Source organism: Vipera ursinii (assembly GCF_947247035.1).
Source record: "Vipera ursinii genome assembly, chromosome: 4".
In the NCBI taxonomy this organism is placed as follows: Eukaryota; Metazoa; Chordata; class Lepidosauria; order Squamata; family Viperidae; genus Vipera; species Vipera ursinii.
The window spans coordinates 8,634,672-8,655,827 of NC_139514.1; the positions used below are offsets into that span (position 1 = coordinate 8,634,672).

General features: G+C 44.6%; 1 protein-coding gene across 1 annotated transcript in view; it reads left to right on the top strand.

Moving 5' to 3' along the window:
- CCDC81 (coiled-coil domain containing 81) overlaps positions 1–21,156 on the top strand; it is a gene marked incomplete at its 5' end in the record, with an annotated part of 34,055 nt that overhangs the window by 3,499 nt on the left and 9,400 nt on the right. Inside the window, 8 exons of the mRNA XM_083362126.1 lie at positions 2,582–2,738; positions 4,057–4,313; positions 7,950–8,035; positions 10,194–10,285; positions 13,299–13,419; positions 18,950–19,070; positions 20,335–20,481; positions 21,024–21,131. Of these exons, the coding sequence (XP_083218252.1) occupies positions 2,582–2,738; positions 4,057–4,313; positions 7,950–8,035; positions 10,194–10,285; positions 13,299–13,419; positions 18,950–19,070; positions 20,335–20,481; positions 21,024–21,131 (1,089 nt within the window). The remainder of the gene's footprint in view (positions 1–2,581; positions 2,739–4,056; positions 4,314–7,949; positions 8,036–10,193; positions 10,286–13,298; positions 13,420–18,949; positions 19,071–20,334; positions 20,482–21,023; positions 21,132–21,156) is intronic.

The following is a 21,156-nucleotide window of genomic DNA, read 5'->3' on the forward strand; positions in this document are numbered from 1 at the left end:
AACTGGCTTTCATCTTGGCTAAGATGGGCTTGAAGTCACTGTCTCCCTGTTCTAGCCTGGTGCCTTAACCAAGGCATGACTTGTGGGCATGACTTTTTCTTTTTTTTTAATGTACGGGAAGGAAACACTCTTTCGTTGATAAGACTAGGTGGTGAGGAATACCATAGTCAAAGTTAAGGTTGGCTTCCTTGAGAAAGATAACTTACTGTTCTGGTTCCAACTAATGAGACACTTCAAAGAACATTCAGGCATTGTTTATTCTAAAAAGTCTATAATAATGAGAATGAAGCATTGGCACTCATGGATAGATGCCAAAATCTGAATTCTCCTCCCCTGAACACATCGTATCAAACGCAATTCCCTCCCTTAATTTCAATGTCATAAATCACGTTCTCCAATTAGCTTAAAATGCAAGCTTCGCATTCTCTTCCCCCCTAGCTTCATTTTATTCAGAGCAAAACTGTTTAAAGGAAAAGGCTGCCTCTTATATTGTCAAAGCAAAAACATCCAATGTTTGCAGCATTGACACTTAACTTATGTGCAGCCAGAATCTGAAGATTACATTTAACACAGCACAGTAAGCGAGCAGGATGGTTCGGCTGAAATTGGCATATGTGAGATCGATTGGGGTAGATTGCAGGGGTGATAGTGAAATATAAGTTTATCACATTTTACCTATCTGCATCTTAAATTGCCATCCTTGATTCTAATTTCATTTTAAAAATGTATTTTATCCCAATTTCATTTTAAATTGTATTTTATTTCTATTTTATTCTAAATTAACTTTAATTCCATGCTAAATGGCTTTTACTGTATTTTAGGATGACTTGTGTTTGGAACTCTGCACCTTGATATTAGCCACGGGCTAATCAATAAAGGTTATTATTATTGAGAAAGAGGAGTTACTGTGCCTCCCTGACAATAAGGGCTATCCTGAAAATAAACCCTAGCTTGATTTTTATGCGTGTGCCTAATACAGGGGTAGGCAATCTTGGCTCTTTTATGACTCTTGGACTTCAACTCCCAGAATTCTGGGAGTTGAAGTCATGAAGGGACCATAGTTACCTCATGTTGGCTCAGGAATTCTGGGAGTTGAAGTCCACGAGTCATAAAAGAGCCATGGTTGCCTACCCCAGGCCTAATGTAAGCCCTACCCACCCCCCAAATAAGCCCTAGTTAAGGGCCTGTGCTGCTGGCCGCCTGCCCATTCCGTCTGGTTGTTTGCGGTGCTGCCGTCACGAGGTGAGGCGAAGCAGGTGGCAGAGGGGGTGGAACTGCCCTACGTGCCTCGCACACGCTTCCTCAGGGCCCCTGCAGCCAGGCCTTCTACATCCCAACACCTGCCTCACCTCATGGTGGCGGCACCAACAGCCCCGTCCAGCAGGAGCCTGCATGGCCACCACCGACCCACCACTTCTGTGGCCACTCGCCATTGCTTGTGTGCGTGGCCCCCGACCTCCATTTCGCTGGCAGAGGCCTTCAGGAAAGGCCTCTGCAGCCGAAAATGGAGCCCTGGATCTTATTTCCGGGGAAACACGATACTAGAGACCAGCAGGAAGTCTCATGTATCTTCAAACCAGGCATATGGTCACCACTTTCAAATAGGTCCTCAAAGACAGACATAGCATTTATCTCAGCTATTACTCAATTTGCCCTTCCTTCCTTCCTTCCTTCCTTCCTTCCTTCCTTCCTTCCTTCCTTCCTTCCTTCCTTCCTTCCTTCCTCCTCCCTCATTTATTTCCCACACAAATTTTAAGATCTTTTCTCAGTCAGAAGACAAGGGACTAAGAATCTATAAGCATAAACTGTGTTAAATGGTACCCAAGGCTTGCTTACTTCATCCATGAGAAGTTCTCATTCAGAGCAATCAAGACATTTCATTACTGACTCAGCTGGTGCTGCAGTATTAAAATTCTTTTGTTCTGTGATTTATTATTCCTTAAGAGCAAACCTTCCAATTCTCTCTTTGCCTGTCTGCCTGCCTCCCTATTGTTACATTTTCAGAACATACCAGTGTTTGTTCTGATATTTATGGGGGGAAATGCTGGTTTGGTGAGTTAGTTTCGTACAAAATATCAGAGCTGAAATATGATTTTTCAGTTAGTTCTGTACAGGTAGTCCTCGACTTACAGCAGTTCATTTAGTGACCACAGCACTGGGAAAAAAACTGGTCACTGACTTCTGACCAGTTTTCACACTTACGACCATTGCAGCATCCCCATGGTCACATGATCAAAATTTGGGGGCTTGGCAACTGGCTTGTATGGGTGACGGTTGCAGGGTCCCGGGGTCACACGATCATCATTTCTGACCTTCCCAGCTGGCTTCCAACAAGAAACATCAATGGGGGAAGCCAGATTCACTTAATAACTGCATGATTCTCTTAACGACTGAAGTGATTCACTTAACAATGGTGTCAAGAAAGGTCATAAAATGGGGGCAAATGTCACTTGCCAACTGTCTTAGCAGCTGCAACGTTTGGCTCAATTGTGGTCATACGTCAAGGTCCACTTGTACTGTAGGTTGAGAGCCTTCAACGTTTTGCTGTTCCAACTCTCACTTAGAGCTCTTTCTTTTCCAGGGTGTCCAAATTCCTGGTCTTGGGACATTCTCCTTCCTTAGAGAGAAACTGCAGGTTGGCAACAACAGATCCATCCTCCTGCAACGGCCTGTCTTCCTTCTTTCCGAGAAACTTGCCCAGATCCACGGACTAAAATTCAACAAAATACACATTCCGGGTGAGAAATTCCGTTGCAAGCTTTTCCTGTTCCTTCAAATCTAAACCCTTTGCTTGATACAATCAAGTTACCCACTGAACAACAGAAATCGTTTTAAAAGGATCATTTATTTATTTTATCAGACTTGTTGTCTAGGTTACAGCTCCTCTTTCTGTCTCCCAAGGTCATTCCTGCATACCATTACAGTGATTGATTGACTGGATCCCTATGGCACCATAAGGACGGGCTCTAGGTGTCTATGGAGATTCTCAGTCGTCCAAGTCATAGTTGTCTCAAAGTTGCTTTTTCAAAAGGCAACTGGACTGTTGTTGTTGTTTTTTTGTTATTGTTTTGAAGAAGATGAAGACGTTTCACTTCTCATCCAAGAAGCTTCCTCAGTTCTGATGGTGGAGGATGGAAGCATAGATCTCCTTCATTCCCCCCTATCGTAACAACTGATGAAGCTTCTTGAATGAGAAGCGAAATGTCTTCTTCTTGTTCCTCAAAAAAAAAAAAAAAAACAGTCCGGGCTTTTTTCCCTTGAAAATGTTTCACTTCTCATTCAAGAAGCTTCTTCAGTTCTGGAAAAAAAGGGAAATGTTTTCGAGAAACACCCCCCCCCTCTGAGAAAGTCATCTTGCCTTGTGGAAAAACACCTTTGGGACTTAAAGTTATCCTGCTAACATGTTATCTAGAGCCGTGGTGTCCCAGTGGTTAGAATGCAGCATTGCAGGCTAACTCTGCCCACAGCCTGGAGTTCGATCCTGACTGGCTCGAGGTTGACACACCCTTCCATCCTTCCAAGATCGGTAAAAGGAGGACCCAGATTGTTGGGTGGGGGGGCAATAGGCTGACTCTGTAAACCGCCCATAATGCATTATGGGGTGATACATAAGTCTAAGTGCTATTGCTGTGACCGTAGTGGTGAACCTATGGCACATGTGCCATAGGTGGCACACAGAGCCCTCTCTGTGGGCATGTGCGCCATTGCCCCAGTCCTAGGCCTTCAGCTAGGTTTTATAAAACCATTTCGCTTTAGGCCTCCGCCGCTATGTGCAAAAAAAAAAAAGGTTCAACCAATCATTCAACTTCAACTTCTTGCAGGGAAACAAAAGATCTGGCAAAGTTGGAATTGATTGATTGAACTTTTTAGTCCCACCCAGTCTGCCGTTACCACTGCAGCCACGCCCACCCAGTGGGCCACGCCCACCCAGCACCCAACGATACATAAGTAGGCTTTGGGTTGCAGCTTGGGCACTCGGTCTCTAAAAGGCTCACCATCACTGTGATATGATATCAGTTTGCCTATAGAGTATTTCTCCCTTCCATACCTTCCTAGGTGATATCCCTATTGTCCAGCTGAATTTCATTGTGTTGTCCATGGATGGCCCGTTCAACAGGGACACAGTAGAAGGATGCGTCCGAGAGACCCTCCTGTCTTTCTCGAGATCCATTGCCACCAAACAGACTGTCGAGTTCACCTTCAAAGGGATTGGCGTCCTGATCATCCGGGATAACAAGGTGAAAATGAAGTTTTATAAAGATTTTCTTCACACCATGGATGGAAGCGGAACACTCTTAAAAGCCCTGACAAATGTAAGTTGGTTAGTTATTCATTATGTTCTAAAACTCGATAGCCTTATGGTTAAAGGTAAAGGTAAAGGTTCCCCCTCATATGCGTGCTAGTCGTTTCCAACTCTAGGGGTCGGTGCTCATCTCCGTTTCAAAGCCGAAGAGCCAACGCTTGTCCGAGGACGTCTCCGTGGTCATGTGGCCGGCATGACTAGACGCCAAAGGCGCACAGAACGCTGTTACCTTCCCACCGTAGTGGTCCCTATTTTTCTACTTGCATTTTTACGTGCTTTTGAACTGCTAGGTTGGCAGAAGCTGGGACGAGTAACAGGCGCTCACTCTGCTACGCGGCACTCGGGATTCGACCCGCCAAACTGCCGACCTAACCCACTGAGCCACCACATCCCTGTGCCTTATGGTTACATCTTAATAAAAAAAACCTGCTAAATGATAAATTCAGCGTGACGATGGCACCCAAACGACCAAGTGACGGGGGTTCAAGCCAAATCAGGTTCAAGTCAAATCTGAGATGCCTGGATTTTCATTTTTGTAACAATTAGGTATAATTAATTAAATTAACATAAGTATTTGAAAAATTACAAATATAAAATTAATATAATGAAATTAACATTGTTATGTTTTATAAACAGCATGTTATAATTTTTCTCATCTGCCATATATGTTTATTTTTCTACTATATTGCAATTGTTTCCAATCATTTTTAGACTGGTTTGCTACTAGACTCACATGCCTGAGATAGGTGGCCATAAAAATTAAATAAACAATGAGAATGAGAGTGGGAATGTGATGTTTTTGGATGATTGTTTAAGGCCATTCTTCATGAATACTAGAGGGAGGAAGATTATATATCCATCCATCCATCCATCCATCCATCCATCCATCCCATAATGTTGTAATAGCTTTACAATAAAGTAGAATTACAGTAGCTCTTTGAGTGGTCTAGTCCAGGGCTTTTCAACCAGTGGTATGGGTACCACCTGTGGTACATTGGCACCTGGCAGGTGGTACGTGACCATCCTAGAGAAGTGGTAGTGGGGGAGGGGAATGAGCTGAATCGATGGCAGCACCACACAAGCCTGAGCAAGAGATGGCTGGAGCTGCAGGACTGTCAGGGCTCAGTGGAAGCGCCAGGATCAGCGCTTCTTCAGGGCTGTCAGGGCTCAGTGGATGCGCCAGGATCAGCGCCAGGCTCTAGCTGGAGCTCAGCATTGATCCTGGCGCTTCTGAGCCCAGAAGAAGCACTGATCAGCTGGAATGTTGCAGCATCTCTAGGGTCTTGTGATTTACATGCAGATGCTTGGCATCTGATTCATATTTATTTATTTATTTATTATATTTGTATACCGCCCTTCTCCCGAAGGACTCAGGGCAGTGAACAGGGCACATATAAAAAATACAGGATACAAAATTAAAAAGGAATTAAATAATAGCCCAGCTAAAACAATCAATAACAATATAAAAATCCCCATTAAAACCTCAACATATCCCCCATCAGGCCAGGCCGGCTTGTTCAAATAGATGGGTCTTCAGACTGCGTCGGAAGGAGCGAAGGTCAGGTGCCATCCGGAGCTCGACCGGCAGCTGATTCCATAAAGCCGGAGCGCCCACAGAGAAGGCCCTCTCCCTGGGGGCCACCAGCCGGCATTCTCTGACCGGAGGCACCCTGAGGAGGCCCTCTCTGTGGGAGCGCACAGGGCGGAGGGAAGTTGACGCTGGCAGCAGGTGGTCCCCGAGGTACTCCGGACCCATGCCATGTAGGGCCTTAAAAACCATTACCAGAACCTTGAATCTCACCCGGAAGACAACTGGTAACCAATGCAGCTCGCGGAGCAAAGGTATAACATGGGAGTACCAGGAGACTCCCAAGACAACTCTCGCGGCTGCATTCTGTACCAGCTGGAGCCTCCGAGTGGTCTTCAAGGGAAGCCCCATGTAGAGAGCATTGCAGTAGTCCAGACGAGAGGTCACAAGCGCATGAGTGACCGTACACAGGGCATCCTGGTCTAGATAGGGCCGCAACTGGCGCACCAGGCAAACCTGGGCGAAAGCCCCCCTAGTCACAGCTACTATGTGATCTTCCAGAGTGAGCCGCGAATCTAGGAGGACTCCCAAGTTGCGAGCCCTATCTACGGGGGGTAAAAGCTCACCCCCCAAAGAGAGAGGTGGAATATTCTGAATATCCCGGGATGCTGAAATGCACAGCCACTCAGTCTTGTCAGGGTTGAGCTGAAGTCTGTTCCTCCCCATCCAGACCTGAACCGCCTCCAGGCAACGGGACATCACGTCGAGGGCATCACTGGGGTGGTTTGGGGTTGAAATGAAAAGCTGGGTATACGCTGATGATACCCAACTCCAAAACCACGAATGATCTCACCCAGCGGTTTCATGTAGATGTTGAACAGGAGAGGCGAGAGGAACGACCCCTGAGGAACTCCACAAACGAGAGACCTTGGGGTCGACCTCTGCCCTCCTGCCAACACCGACTGGGAACGTCCCAGGAGATAGGAGGAGAACCACCGAAGAACTGTGCCACTCCCAATCCCCTGAGACGCCGCAGCAGGATACCATGGTCGATGGTATCGAAAGCCGCCGAGAGGTCTAATAGGACTAGGACAGAGGAATATCCCCTGTCCCGGGCCCTCCAGAGATCATTCACCAGAGCGACCAATGCCGTCTCCGTGCTGTACCCGGGCCTGAAACCCGATTGGCACGGGTCTAGATAATCCGCTTCATCCAGGACCAGGGGGAGCTGATGCGCCACCACACTCTCAACAACCTTCGCAAGAAAGCGAAGGTTGGAGACAGGACGAAAGTTATTTAACACAGCTGGGTCCAAGGCAGGCTTCTTGAGGAGAGGTCTCACCACCGCCTCCTTCAAGACGGCGGGGAAATTACCCTCACTCAAGGAAGCAGATATAACCGCCTGGAACCAGCCTCGTGTCCCCTCCCGAGCTGCATAAACCAGCCAGGAAGGGCACGGGTCCAATAAACATGTGGTGGAGCTCAACCTCCCCATAATCCTGTCCACTTCCTCAGGGGTCACAGAATCAAACTCCTCCCAGATAACATCGACAAGACCACCTGTGTCCTGATCGTCAGACTCTGCCCAGTTGGAGTCCAGACCGGTCCGAATCCGAGCGATTTTATCCAACAGATGACCATCACAGTGTCCCAGGGTCATGTGAAGTGACCAAAATCTGCTGCAACCACCCAGCAGACGGGGGGAATAAAAACCAAACACCCACCACCACCCCACCCCCGCTGCCAATCCTCAACAGAAATGCTCACAACAATAAAAACCTCGGACAGGAGGAAGAGCGCCGCCGGGCGGGCAGGCAGGTGTCTTGCTTGGCTGTGGCTTGGGGGGCACTTTTTTCAGTGCCATTGTCACTTCAAACAGTCACTAAGTGAACTGTTGTAAGCCGAGGACTACCTGTACTTTATCACTTCTTTCCTTTTTTGGGTGATCAAGTTTTTGACACCTTGCTAGGCGACTGGTGGTACTCGGATGTTGGTATATCCTAAAAGTGGTACAATGGGTGAAAAGGTTGAAAAGCCCTGGTCTAGTCTATCTTGTAAGGCTAATTGTAGGTTTTATCAATCTCTGGATGCCATGTTGATTCTCCTTTTCTTCAACAGAGGCCAGGAACTGTGGACTCTGTATTGTCAACCAGAGACACATCCACTCCACAATTTTGCTCTTCCAATACTGCGGTGTTTCCAAGGTGGGTGTGTTTCTTTAATCAGCCCACAAGTTCTCTAACCCAGGGGTCTGCAACCTTGCGAACTTTAAGACTTGTGGACTTCAATTCCCAGCTGGCTGGCTGAGAAATTCTGAGAGTTGAAGTCCACAAATCTTGAAGTTGGCAAGGTTGGAGATCTCTGCTCATCTGCAGAATAAAACCGGCAAGCGGGGTTCAATGATTTGGAGGCTGGTCCAGAAAGAGGAACCATCTTTTAATTTACATTTTCATTAGCTGCTCCCTGCTCCCTGGTGGGAAATGGATTGTAAAGTGGAAGTAACAGATGGGTTAGTGAATCCAGGGATGAGGTTTGGTGGCCTTTGATGTTGGGCTTTGGACCAATGTGACGGATGCCTAAGCACCCTATGGCTGGTCCCGAAGATAAAATGAATGCACTACCATTAAAAAGGAATTGTGCCTTCTATGACCAGAATGTGGAATTTATACATTTTAGTGATTGACTTGCTGCAGGTTTAGATTTGCATGTACAACCCCTTTAACCCCTTTAAATGACATTTTGTGTACAGGTAGCCCCTGACTTACAAAGGTGCTTTTTCAGGAGGCATTTTTCTTGTTTTTCTTTGAAGATGTTTTGCTTCTCATCCAAGAAGCTTTGTCAGCTCTAACTGGATGGTGGAGAATGGAAGGATTCATACTCCTTGCAGACAGCTGGTCATTTGCATTCTTTCAGAGAGTCATTGAGGCCCCTTGGAGGTTTACCTGTGTCCTCAGGGTCACCTGAGTGGTGCAAATGGGGGTGGAGCCTTCGTGGCTGGAAGATGTTTTCTGCCCTATGTCCCATGACTGTTGAAGACAGACGCAGGCTGTTGTGGATGAGTCTGTGTTGTCTGCATCTCAAACTGAGGCGCAGATGGTTCCTGTAGTCTGCAATGTTTTCTGGAAATCCGTTCATGCTCCCACACCAGAGCCGAAGAAGCTTCTTGGTTGAGAAGCGAAATGTCTTCAAAGCAAAACAAGAAAGTCCAGTTGCCTCCTGGAAAAGCACCTTTGGGACAACCATGACCTGGATGATGGAGAATCTCCATAGACAATTGAACCCCAAATTTCTGTTTCTAAGCAAGACAGTTGTTAAGTGAATTTTGCCTCATTTTATGACCTTTATTGTCACAGTGGTTGGGTGAATCACCACAGTTGTTAAGTTAGTAACCCGGTTGTTAGGTGAATCTGGCTTCTCCATTGAGTTTACTTGTCAGAAGGAGATCACATGACTCCGGGACACTGCAACCGTCATCAGTACATGCCAGTTGCCAGGCACTGGAATTTTGATCACATGACCATTGGGATGCTGCAGTGGTGATAAGTGCGAAAAACAGTCATAAGTCATGCTTGTTAGTGCTGTTGTAACTTCGAAGAGTCATTAAACAAATGGTCGTAAGTCAAGGGCTATCTGTAATGGGAAGTAAGAAGAACTATGAGGAACAACTGGAAAAGGCGCAGCTAGGACAACATCAGATAAAAGAAATTTGATTCCAGGCCAGAATGTAACCTGAGTAAGCGTCTTAGGTAAGACTCTTCCTATTACTCAGAAAAATAAAGGCAGGTAGGAGAGAAGGACATTCAGTCTTGCAAAGTCTGTTACCCTAACTCAGGGGTCTTCAAATTTGGCCCTTTTATGACTTGTGGACTTCAACTTCCAGAATTCCTCAGCCAGCATGCCTGGCTGAGGAATTCTAGGAGTTGAAGCCCGTAAGTCATAAAAAGGCCAAGTTTGAAGACCCCTGCCCTAACTTTATAACAAGAATATTACTATGCACGACTAAGTGTTGCAGTGGCCTAGAGGTGGAGTTCTTACCTCACAATCAGGAGGCTGTGAGTTCGATCCTAAGTAGTGGCAGATATTTCTTTCTCTGGGCTGAATGAGTAGTCTGCTGCAAACTCTACATAGGCCTCAGGAAGGGCATCCATCCAGTAAACACTCAGGCTCCATTCAGTTGCCCCGACCCACCCCGACGCAAGAGATTACAGGGTCATTAAGAAAAAAATTAGCATACATGACTTTGGTTTGCTTGTCTGGTCCATCTTGTAGGGCTGATATTTTCAGACTCTTGAAATGCAAAGCAGCCAATGAACCCTTTTAGTGTGATTGATTCATTGATTCAGTTTCCCCCCCCCCCGATAGGTTTGAGGTCAAAGAAATGGAAACCATTGCTGAAGAAGGCGAAAAGTCGAGCAGAGAGCAGGAGCAGCTGGACAAAGAGAGCTCTAAAAAAGGTTGGATGAGAATTTTTGTGAACTGTGTTATTGCTATTTACTTCACAAGTAGCAAGGATAAGCATGTGTAGGTGCTGTTTTTCTGAGATCTGATTGGAAACGGGCTGTAGAGAAATCCAAGTCCTTGTAAAATCACTGAAAAACGTAAATCAGGGGACTTAAAACTTGGCCTTTTTGTGACTTGTGGACTTCAACTCCCAGAATTCCTCAGCCAGGCATGCTAGCTGAAGAATTCTGGGAGTTAAAGTCCACAAGTCATAAAAGGGCCAAGTTTGAAGACCCATGATCTAAATCATGGCTGTAATGCAGTGGAGGGAGGAGGAATAAATGATCACCCCAAATCAGTTCTGGTGTCCTCTTCTTTTTATTGGAAGGTTTAAGGAAAAATAAAATATTTGCGATATTTCAGTTACCAGACATACTGTTCTACTTAAGAAAATGAGGTGTCAATAGAAGAAAATATATCTAGCTCAGTGAATAGAAGAATATCATTATTGTCACTGAATGTACACTAATCAGCATACATTAAAATGAAATTTCATCGCATTCAGCTCTCAAAGGGTTACCACCTCCGATATACACTACATAAATATGACAAAAATAAATAAATACAGAATTATGCTTATACCCACATATATTATATGCACAGAGAAACAACAGTCTAGCTTGGATTATGTATACATGTGCATGGCGAGAGAAAGGAATCTTGCGAGTTTACCAGACGGATGGCATAGGGAACAAAGCTATTACAGAATCGGGTAGTCCTGCTATAAATACTTCAAAACCTCCTCCCAGAGGGGAGCAACAGAAAGACTGTAAAGTGGATGTGTGGTGTCCCTAACAATGCTTTGAGCTCTAAGCACACAACGCTTATAAGCAGCATCCTGAATACCAGGGAGCAAACTCCCTATGATCTTCTCGGCTGTCCGTTCCATTCTCTGTATGGACTTTCTATCTGAGGTACTGCTGCCACCAAACCAGACAGTGATGCAGTTTATTAAAATGCTTTCAATTGTGCCTCTGTAAAAAGTGGCCAGGACAGAAGGAAAAAGATGTGCTCTTCTCATCTGACGTAGGAAATGCAGACACTGGTTTGCACGCTTCACTGACGTGGAGAGGTGAATTCAGATTGTTAGTTATCTGCACCCCCAGATACTTAATACCGTTGACCACCTCTACAGCTCTACATCCTTGATACTGAGTGGAGTATGACTCTGCCGGCTCTTTCTAAAATCTACAATGATCTCCTTTGCTTTATCAACATTTAGAACCAGGTTACTTTTAGCGCAGCAGTCCACTAGAGCCTTCACCTCTTCCCTATAAGCATCTTCATTGTCATCCCAGATAAGACCCACCACTGCCGTGTCGTCTGCATACTTCACAATATGATTCGTCACGGATTTGGTACAATGGTTGTGGGTTATCAAGGGGAATAGTAGCGGACTCAGGACACAGCCCTGTGGAGAACCTGTACTCAAGGAGATGGAATTGGAAACTTTCCAACTTGCAGAACCTGGGGCCTATCAATAAGGAAATCAAGTATCCAGTTACATAAAGGAGTATTAAAACCTAATAGGCCCAGTTTGCTCACCAGATGCTGAATGTGTTGAATGCTGAACTAAAATCCACAAACAGCATTTGCGCATGAGTTTTCTTCCCCTCCAGGTGCTGTCCTGGAGTGTTGTCATTGGTGCTCTGCTCTATGAGCTTGATTGTTTCCTTGCAGATGTTTCTTTACCCCACTAGGTAACTTTATCAAAGGTAGTAACTATAGGGTTTGCTCCCTGTTTATATACTATAACTTGCCCTGCCAGTATTAATGGGGTGGTGTTTTCTCCTTGGTAGTTCCTTAATTAGGGTATTGTTTTCTGCTTATTTGTCTGGTGTTAATCCCTGCTTATGGAGAGAATGTGTTCTGGTCTTGATAGACTGGGAAACTGTGAGCATCCTAAGGTAAAAGGTAAAGGTTCCCCCGCACATGTGTGCTAGTCGTTTCCAACTCTAGGGGCCGGTGCTCATCTCCGTTTCAAAGCCGAAGAGCCAGCGCTTGTCCGAGGATGTCTCCATGGTCATGTGGCTGGCATAACTAGACGCCAAAGGCGCACAGAATGCTGTTACCTTCCCACCAGAGTGGTCCCTATTTTTCTCCTTGCATTTTTACGTGCTTTCGAACTGCTAGGTTGGCAGAAGCTGGGACGAGTAACAGGCGCTCACTCTGTTATGCGGCACTCGGGATTCGACCCGCCAAACTGTCGACCTTCTGATCGACAAGCTCAACATCCTAACCCACTGAGCCACCACGTCCCTAGACCAGTTCAAATCCAAAAATGCTAAGGAATTCCTGGAAAATTGGCATTCGGACAAATCAGCCCACCAATATAGATATAGAACTAAACTGTATTTACACGGTTCAAAAGAAACAACCAAAAGCTAACAAGGAAACAAAAAAAGACCAGCATATATCCCCTCCCACAGGCCTGTAACATGCCCTTTTATCTTTTTAGGACCAATGGTATAATAAGATGACTTCAGATATTGGACTGAGAGGCCTTGAGAATAAAAGTGCTTTTTAGATGGCCAAGTCCTCTGTTTTAATTCCTTTTCTTATTTTGTTGAGGGAGTTCTAAACGTTTACCCCCAAATTCCCCTTCTAATGACACTCTTTTGTAGAAGGGTGATAGAGGTATCTGGTGCTAGAAGAGAACCAGTGATGCTGAGAGACTCAGACAATATATGAATTTAAAATGGCAGCCGAGTTCCAAAACATCTGGTCCAGAGTGGACCACCTTGGCACTGGTTGGGTTGGAAGAAGACTAGGTTAAAAGACGGGATCATATAGAGGTGTTGTGGGCAGACTGTCGAAGAAAAACTTGCTTTGGATTCCAAGTTCTCTTGCCTCTTCCATCTCTGTACTTCTTGAAGCTAGAAGGTCCTCAGTTAGCGTGAAAGTTCTTTCATTGACAGCTTGCTGTTGTGTCCTAAAGTTCCCAGATAACCTCTGCTTTATTTACAGAAAACGTGTTCTCCAAACGCTTTCTCTCCCGTCAAGCAATTTTTCCGGCCAAAGTGACCGGGATCAGTTTGACTGAGGAACTTGAGAAAAACCTGAAGCCCAAACCACCACCACCTTCAAGGTAGATCTTAAATCTGAGAGCATCGGTGAGATTCTTCTCTTAAGATTCAAGGTGCTGGTAATGACCTTTAAAGCCCTACATGGCATGGGTCCAGAATACCTTAGGGAGCACCTGCGGCCGGCATCAATTTCCCTCCGCCCAGTGCGCTCCCACAGAGAGGGCCTCTTCAGGGTGCCACTGGTCAGAGAATGCCGTCTGGTGGCCCCCAGGGGGAGGGCCTTCTCTGTGGGTGCGCCGGATTTGTGGAACCGTTTACCGGTTGAGCTCCGGATGGTGCCCGACCTTCGCTCCTTCCGGCGTGATCTGAAGACTTACTTGTTTGAACAAGCCGGCCTGGCCTGATGGGTTTGGGTTTTATTATTGTTTTTAACGTACTGTATTTATTGTTGTTTGTATTGGACATTATGTTTAATCTTTTTTAATTTTTGTATCTATGCATTTTAGTATATATTGCCCTGTTCACCGTCCTGAGTCCTTCGGGAGAAGGGCGGTATACAAATAAAATTATTATTATTATTATTATTATTATTATTATTATTATTATTATTATTATTATTATTATTATTATTATTATTATTATTATTATAAAAAAGAAGGAGAAGCTAGATATATTCCTTTTCTCTAATTAAAACAGTCATTTTTTTTGCCATTTCTGCTAGCTCCATCACTTTTCTCATCTATTGGAGTGTTGACGCATCTTTCCATCTCTGTGCATAAAGAATTCTTGCTGCAGGCAAGGTCATTTTGCTCTGGCCTTATGAAACAACCCTGCACTGATTCTTAAAGTGATTATAAAGATAAAACCAGAGATTTTTCTTTGGATTTAATGGAAAAACACGGGGGAAAAAATATGGGTCTTTGATGTTATATATGTTGATGGCAGCAAGATTACTTTATCCACAAAAATGGAAGGACATTTTGATTCCCACAATGGATGAACGGCTGCAAAACTTGATGGAGTTGGCAGAGATGGCTAAACTGGCTGCTCTGATTAAAGAAAATAAAAACACACAATTACTTTTGTTTCTGCTTGGAAACGGCTTCTGGATTTTGTGCTTGAGGTGGGGGAAAAAATGAAACTTTGATTTTGGGTTTTGCCGATTAGATAGGTTTGTTCTTATAGAAATGACTAGCTTATATTTATTATATAAAAATAAAAAGCTGAGGTTTGATGTATTCAACTGCAGCAAAAGGAATCAGAAGTCGGTGCCTTTTCTTACTTTGCCCTATGCTTTCCCCTCCCTTATTGTCCCACGATTTTCTTTTGTATTTTTTGCATTTTATATAACATTTGGATAAACTAATAAAATGTTGAATAATATATAAAAAAGAAACAACCTTGCATTGAGGGAGGCTGTTGCTTCTCATCCTTTCTGGCCTGGTGGTCCCATTATTTTGATTTGATTGTACTTTATTTAAGATGGCGAACAGACGGGAAGAGAGATATAAAAGTGAGGAAAGTAATATAAAAATGTGTTAAAACTAATTTTGAAACAACAGCTCTGATCCAAGTCAGATCCTGGTTGATCAGACAGGCAAGGCTTGGAGTCCCATATTTCACCTTGCATAATTCATCTCCCTTTGTTGCTTTTCAATTCAAGTTTGGTAGTGGTTAGCATTATTCATGAAGTCCAACTGAATTCTATCCTTCCTCTTCATCGCAAGCCATTGTTGAGCCAGCGTCTTGTGCACCGGTTGGCTTTTAAATATTTTAGAGGATCGTCGAGTAACGGAGCCTGCCAACTGTTGATCTTTTGTCTTTTGGAAAGTACCTCTGAACAGCTGGCTTGCCTGCAATTTACAGTAATATGTAGGGGCCTCTTGGTGTTTAGTTTAAGGCACGCCTTTGTAAAAAGGAGGTAAAAGGGAAAGGTTTCCACGTCAGTTGGGTCCTGCTCTAGGGCATGGTGCTCATATCTGTAAGCTAGAGAGGTCCATTTAATGATGATGATGATGATAACTTTATTGTCACTTTGAATGTACACCAATCGGCACACATCAAAGTGAAATTTCGTTGCATACAGCTCTCAAAGGGTCACCACCTCCGATATATACTCCTTGTTCGGGGCCCGCTCAAATTTCACATTGTCCATTTTAGTCTCTAGGGAGTGAACAATGGCACACAGGACAGATGGAAACGGGGCTCCATGTGGATTAGCCCTCAAATTCGCTTGTATTCTGACAACCTTGCCTTCTTTCCTTTTTCTGATGCTGACTCTTCCACCCTTTCCTTAAAGAGGCCTTGCTTCTTTTCACCCCTGGAGCACGCTGCTGCCGCCGCCACCAACTCCTCCAAAAGCCTCTCTCTCTTCCTCTGGGCCTGCCGACAGCCTCATCCAGTTCCTTCGCTCCATAAGCTCCAGGTCCTCTCTGCCTCCTCTGGAAACAGCCCTGATTTGCAATACAATCCATCACTGGGCCAGCAGTCAGATCTTGCTGCTGGTAGAACAAATTCAAACAGCGCCAACGACTTTTAACGGTCTCACCAACAGTTCCAAAACAACTAGAAACTCGCCAGGCCAGCAAAGATTGTCGGTCGTATGTCGTATGTTACCTTAGTTCCACTATGTTGCTCAAACACATTAAAATCTTCCTGATCATGTGGCCTATAGCCCTTACTATCCCTCCCAAAACTATTCGCCTTCAAGAGCCAATGCAGCCGCAGCCATTCCAGGCGCCGCCATCTTAGAATAGGGAATATCCTACAGCCAGTGAATGGAATTTAATGTTACAATCAAAATTAATACTTTGCTAGTCACTCTGAAAGTTGTCTTTCTGTGATCATGTAACCAGTGTGGCTGTATGCTAAAGGCGCACAGAACACTGTTATCTTCTCACTGAAGTGGTACCTATTTATCTACTTGCATTTGCACGTTTCCGAACTGCTAGGTAGAGCAGGAGCTGGGGTAAGGAAAGGGAGCTCACCCTGTTCTGTGGAGCTCGGGTCTTGAACCCGAGCTTTCAGCTCTCCAGCTAAAAGCTCAGCATCTTTAACCACTGAGCTATCGCGGCCCCTTGTAAAAGGAGTGAAATGGAAATAAACCAAAATCTACCTCCATTCTTTATACTCGGGAAGAGTTCTCATTTCATTTGGAGCCACCTTTCCATCCCCAAACAAATAATTTTAATTGTCAGAATCCATTTATATCATATTAATAAACATAACATTATTCCATGGATCCTGCCATCTCCCGAGGAGGAGGAGGGAACGGATGTGTATTGAGCCTGTATTAGGCATTTCAAAGGAAAAGAGAAGCCTTTTGGAGGAACAAAAGAGGGGTGTTAGGGTAGAATCATCTGGCTTGTGTCACGGAAGAGACCAATAAACATAAAAGGTCCCAAGTTCCTTTTTCCCACGAGAGGGATGATACGAGGTAAATGATGGGGGACTGACCAAATGGGGTTAAGGGGGGGTTGAACCGGGAACTCTTTATAAGGGTTTAGTTTGTAGAACAATATTAAGTCCTGTCTTGTATTCCTACAACCAAGCATGTCATAGTAAAGATTTCTTTTGGACTAAGATTTGGCTCCAAGAGTTTTGTCTTCCTAAGACATGGTTTGGGGTGGGTCCTGACATTAATGTTTACAGGCCTGTGGAGTCCCCCAAGGCTGAGCTGCTAAATTTGTTAGTAGAGGACCAAAGCCCAGTAGTGGGAGTTGCCGAGGATTAAGCCACATTTCTGGGACAATAAATAATATAGAAAGTTTGCATTAAAAATGTGATCCCTGAATGCAAATTGCTTGCCTTCTGAGACTTAGACACTGATGTTAAACACTCCCTGAGTGCTGAAGAGTTTTTGGGGTGGCATGATAAGAAATACAGGTAGTTCTCGATTTATGACTGTAATCCAGCCTTGTGACTGTAGTCTTGTCATGACAGTTGTAGAATGGGACATCACATGACTGGACCTAAATTTACGACCGTTTTGTGGAGGTGATTAAGCAAATGTTATTTAGCAAACTCACTGTTTGCTATGGGCATTTCCCCCAAAATCAGGAAGTAAAAGGCAGCTTCTAGAACAAATGTTGTCAATTGGGGTCATGTGACTGTGGGACACTGCAATGTGTCTCTCAGTGCGGGCCAGTTGCTGAGCTCCTAAAATACGGTCACATGACCTCAGGTGAGGGTGGAGAGACAGTCATCAGAACTTCAGGACCAGGTGGTAAACATCTTCTGGCAGATCCATCATAACTTTGAATGGTCACTAAATGACCAGTCATAAATCAAGGACTACCAGTAGTGTCCTATAGGATGAGGGAACTCTACAAAAACATGCAGAGCTGGAAGGTGGAGTTAAATGCACAAGAGACCTAAATCCAGCTCTACTTGAATTCAGTTGACTCTTATCCAGCAATAATAATAACAATAACAACAATAATACTCGGAACATCTTATATTTTAAGGAGGTATCTGGTTGATACCTAGGTTCCTGGTAGCAACCCGTGTCAACCATCAGCACCAGCCAATTTGAATGTTCAGTTGGCTGAGGTTCATGTTTAATGAATAAAAGTATAATAATAATAATAAAGTTGGAAGGGACCTTGGAGGTCATCTAGTACAACCCCCTGCTCAGGCAGGAAACCCTCTGCCATTTCAGACAAATGGCTGTCCAGTCTCTTCCTAAAAACCTCCAATGTTGGAGCATTCACAGCTTCTGGAGGCAGATCGTTCCACTGGTTAATTGTTCTAACTGTCAGGAAGTTTCTCCTTAGTTCTAGGTTGCTTCTCTCCTTGATTAGTTTCCATCCGTTGCTTCTTGTCTTGCCTTCAGGCACTTTGGAGAATAGGTTGATCCCCTCTTCCTTGTGGCAGCCCCTGAGATATTGGAACATGCTATCATGTCCCCCCTCGTCCTTCTCTTCATTAAACTAGACATACCCAATTCCAGCAACCGTTCCTTATATGTTTTAGCCTCCAGTCCCCTGATCATCTTTTTTTGCTCTTCTCTGCACTCTTTCTAGAGTCTCAACATCTTTTTTACATCAAGGTGACCAAAACTGAATGCAGTATTCCAAGTGTGGCCTTACCAAGGCATTGTAAAGCGGCATTAACCCTTCACATGATCTTGATTCTATCCCCCTGTTAATGCACCCTAGCACTGTGATGGCTTTTTTGGCAGCTGTAGCACACTGCTGGCTCATACTGTATTTAAGTGATTGTCCACTAGGACTCTGAGATCCCTCTCACAGTTACTACTATTGAGCAAGGTACCACCTATACTATACCTGTGCGGTTGGTTTTTTCTGATTTAATGCTGATCATCAGTTGTCTAGATTAATGACAGGTGCAACGAACCAGGATCATATGTTGAGATTAAGCACAAGGGATTTATTATTCCAGCCTATACCCAAGAATCTAGTCAATTAACCATCTCTTGTGGCACTGGGTCTCTCTTGGCCACACAAAGACCAATGACACATTGAATTCCACCTTTCTGCTCTGCCTGCTCTTGTCCAACATCAGCAATGGCAAAGTTTAAACTCTGTGCTCTTTGTTACACACTCATACGCTGCCCATTGTGTTCTGCAGGCAACAAACACCCATTCCGGAAGCCTTGAAGACAGAACAGGAAGTGAGCCGTACCCAAACTTCTGCCCCCAGATCGCAGACTTCATCCCCCATTTGTGATCAGCATGATAGGGCAGGACAGGTACTGGATGTAGTGCCTTTCATATTTTTATCTATAGCTACTTATAACAACTCTGGAAACGATGTTTGCTATTAGGAAGAACTGGATGGTTGGTGGTCCCTGCGCCATGCTTGGCTCTGCGCCATGTCCCTGCGCCATGCTTGGGCCTACCATGCCCTATAATTATTTAGTCAATGAGAGATGATTCTGATCTCCAGTCAATTTTATTTAATATCCTTCCTTTATTAATTATTATAAACAAGGTGGTAAGTATATATCCAGCAAACCTTCTACAGTATTTTCCCCACAATAACAACCCTGTGAGCTGAGGTAAGCTAAGAAAGAGGGACTGGCCCAAAGTCCTACAGCTGGCCTTCATGCCTAGGATGGGACTAGAACTCACCATCTCCTGGTGATTGGCCCAAGTCCCTCAACCAGCAATTATTCTTAAGGCGGGACTAGTATTCAGCCATCCATCCAATTCTGATATATGGACCCATTCTCTCTCTCTCTCTCTCTCTCTCTCTCTCTCTCTCTCTCCTCTCTCTCTCTCTCTCTCTCTCTCTCTCTCTCTCTCTCTCTCTCTCTCTTCTCTCTCTCTCTCTCTCTCTCTCTCTCTCTCTCTCTCTCTCTCTCTCTCTCTCTCTCTCTCTCTCTCTCTCTCTCTCTCTCTCACACACACACACACACACACACACAGAGTATTTATATGGAAAAATGGACAGAATAACCTGGTCCTCTCATGGAGGTGATTATGCAGTTATTACCATTTGTTTTGAGACTGTCTCATACTGGAAGCTATTCTTTAGAGATCACAATCTGTCCATTTTCTCACTTTCTGTGGAAGAAGGTATAATTTCAGTCCCGACTAAGAAACCAATGCCACATAGGCCGGGACTAATTTTATTGTAACACGTATACTGTAGTAACAGAATCTTGCAACTTTGAATATGCTTTCCTTTCCCTCACTGATTTTCTTGCTCTGGGCTCAAGCCCCGCTTATCTGATTATTGTCTCAGTACTGGCTCTTTCTCCTGTCTTTTAAAACCATTCCCTCCACAGGTAGCCTGTTTTGACTCATTGTTCCTTCACTTAGGCATGCCATGAGATGCAAGGAAAAACAAAACCCCCAAAGTTCTAAATTGCCTTTAGAGGATCTTGATTGATTGATTGATTGATTAGATTTGGTTACCAGTTTGTGAAAGAAGAGATTTGCTGTAGAATTAGAATAGAGAGGCAGTCGGGCATAGAGGTTTACACCGTTCTTTGCCTTGTGTACCTCCAGGAGATGTGCTACCTATGCATGCAGCGTGCTCAGAGGAACGTTCCTGTCTACTTGGGTGAGGAGAGAAGAAGGAAGGAGAAGGAGGAAGACTGCATCCTGGCCCAGTATCAAGCCATAAAAGATCACGAAGCCCTTCAGAAGCAGCTGGTACTGGGGCTGAAAAACTGATTTTTTGCTTTCTTCCGACATAAATAAAGCAGGACTTTTTTTTAGAACTTTTGGAAACAGAGAAGAGCGCAGTGCCCTAGAGTCGGACACAACTGGATGGGGAAAAACTTTTTCTGTTGGGTTTTTATTTTTGGCCAGCTGCCCAGAGTCACTGAGAGTGAGTGGGCAGCCGTATAAATTTTATAAGTAAATAAATGACAGGAAGGTTCTTAGCCTGATGTGCCTTTGCCAGAATAAAACCCAAGCCAGAAAGGTACATAGATTTTATGTAGAAGTTGGAAGAGCCTTGGTGGAGCAGTGGGCTAATGCCTCCTTAAGTAACACCAGCTGCCTGCAATTAGTGCAGGTTCGAGTCCCACCAGGCTCAAGGTTGACTCAGCCTTCCATCCTTCCGAGGTAGGTAAAATGAGGACCCATCTCTTACGGATTCTGAATCCTGGTTTCTCCAATTTGGTCCAGCTCAGCAATTCTTTCCCACCCTTTTCAGCTCAAAAGCATTTAATTCTTTCTCCAAACTGCAGATGAAAATGGCGGCAGCTCGGGAGCAGAACCAGAAAGTGGCATCTTATAACCTGAGCATAGCGGAAGCCATGCGACAACACAAGAATGAGAAGCCGGCCGAACCTTTTGTAAGAACTCCCATCCTTTGCAACA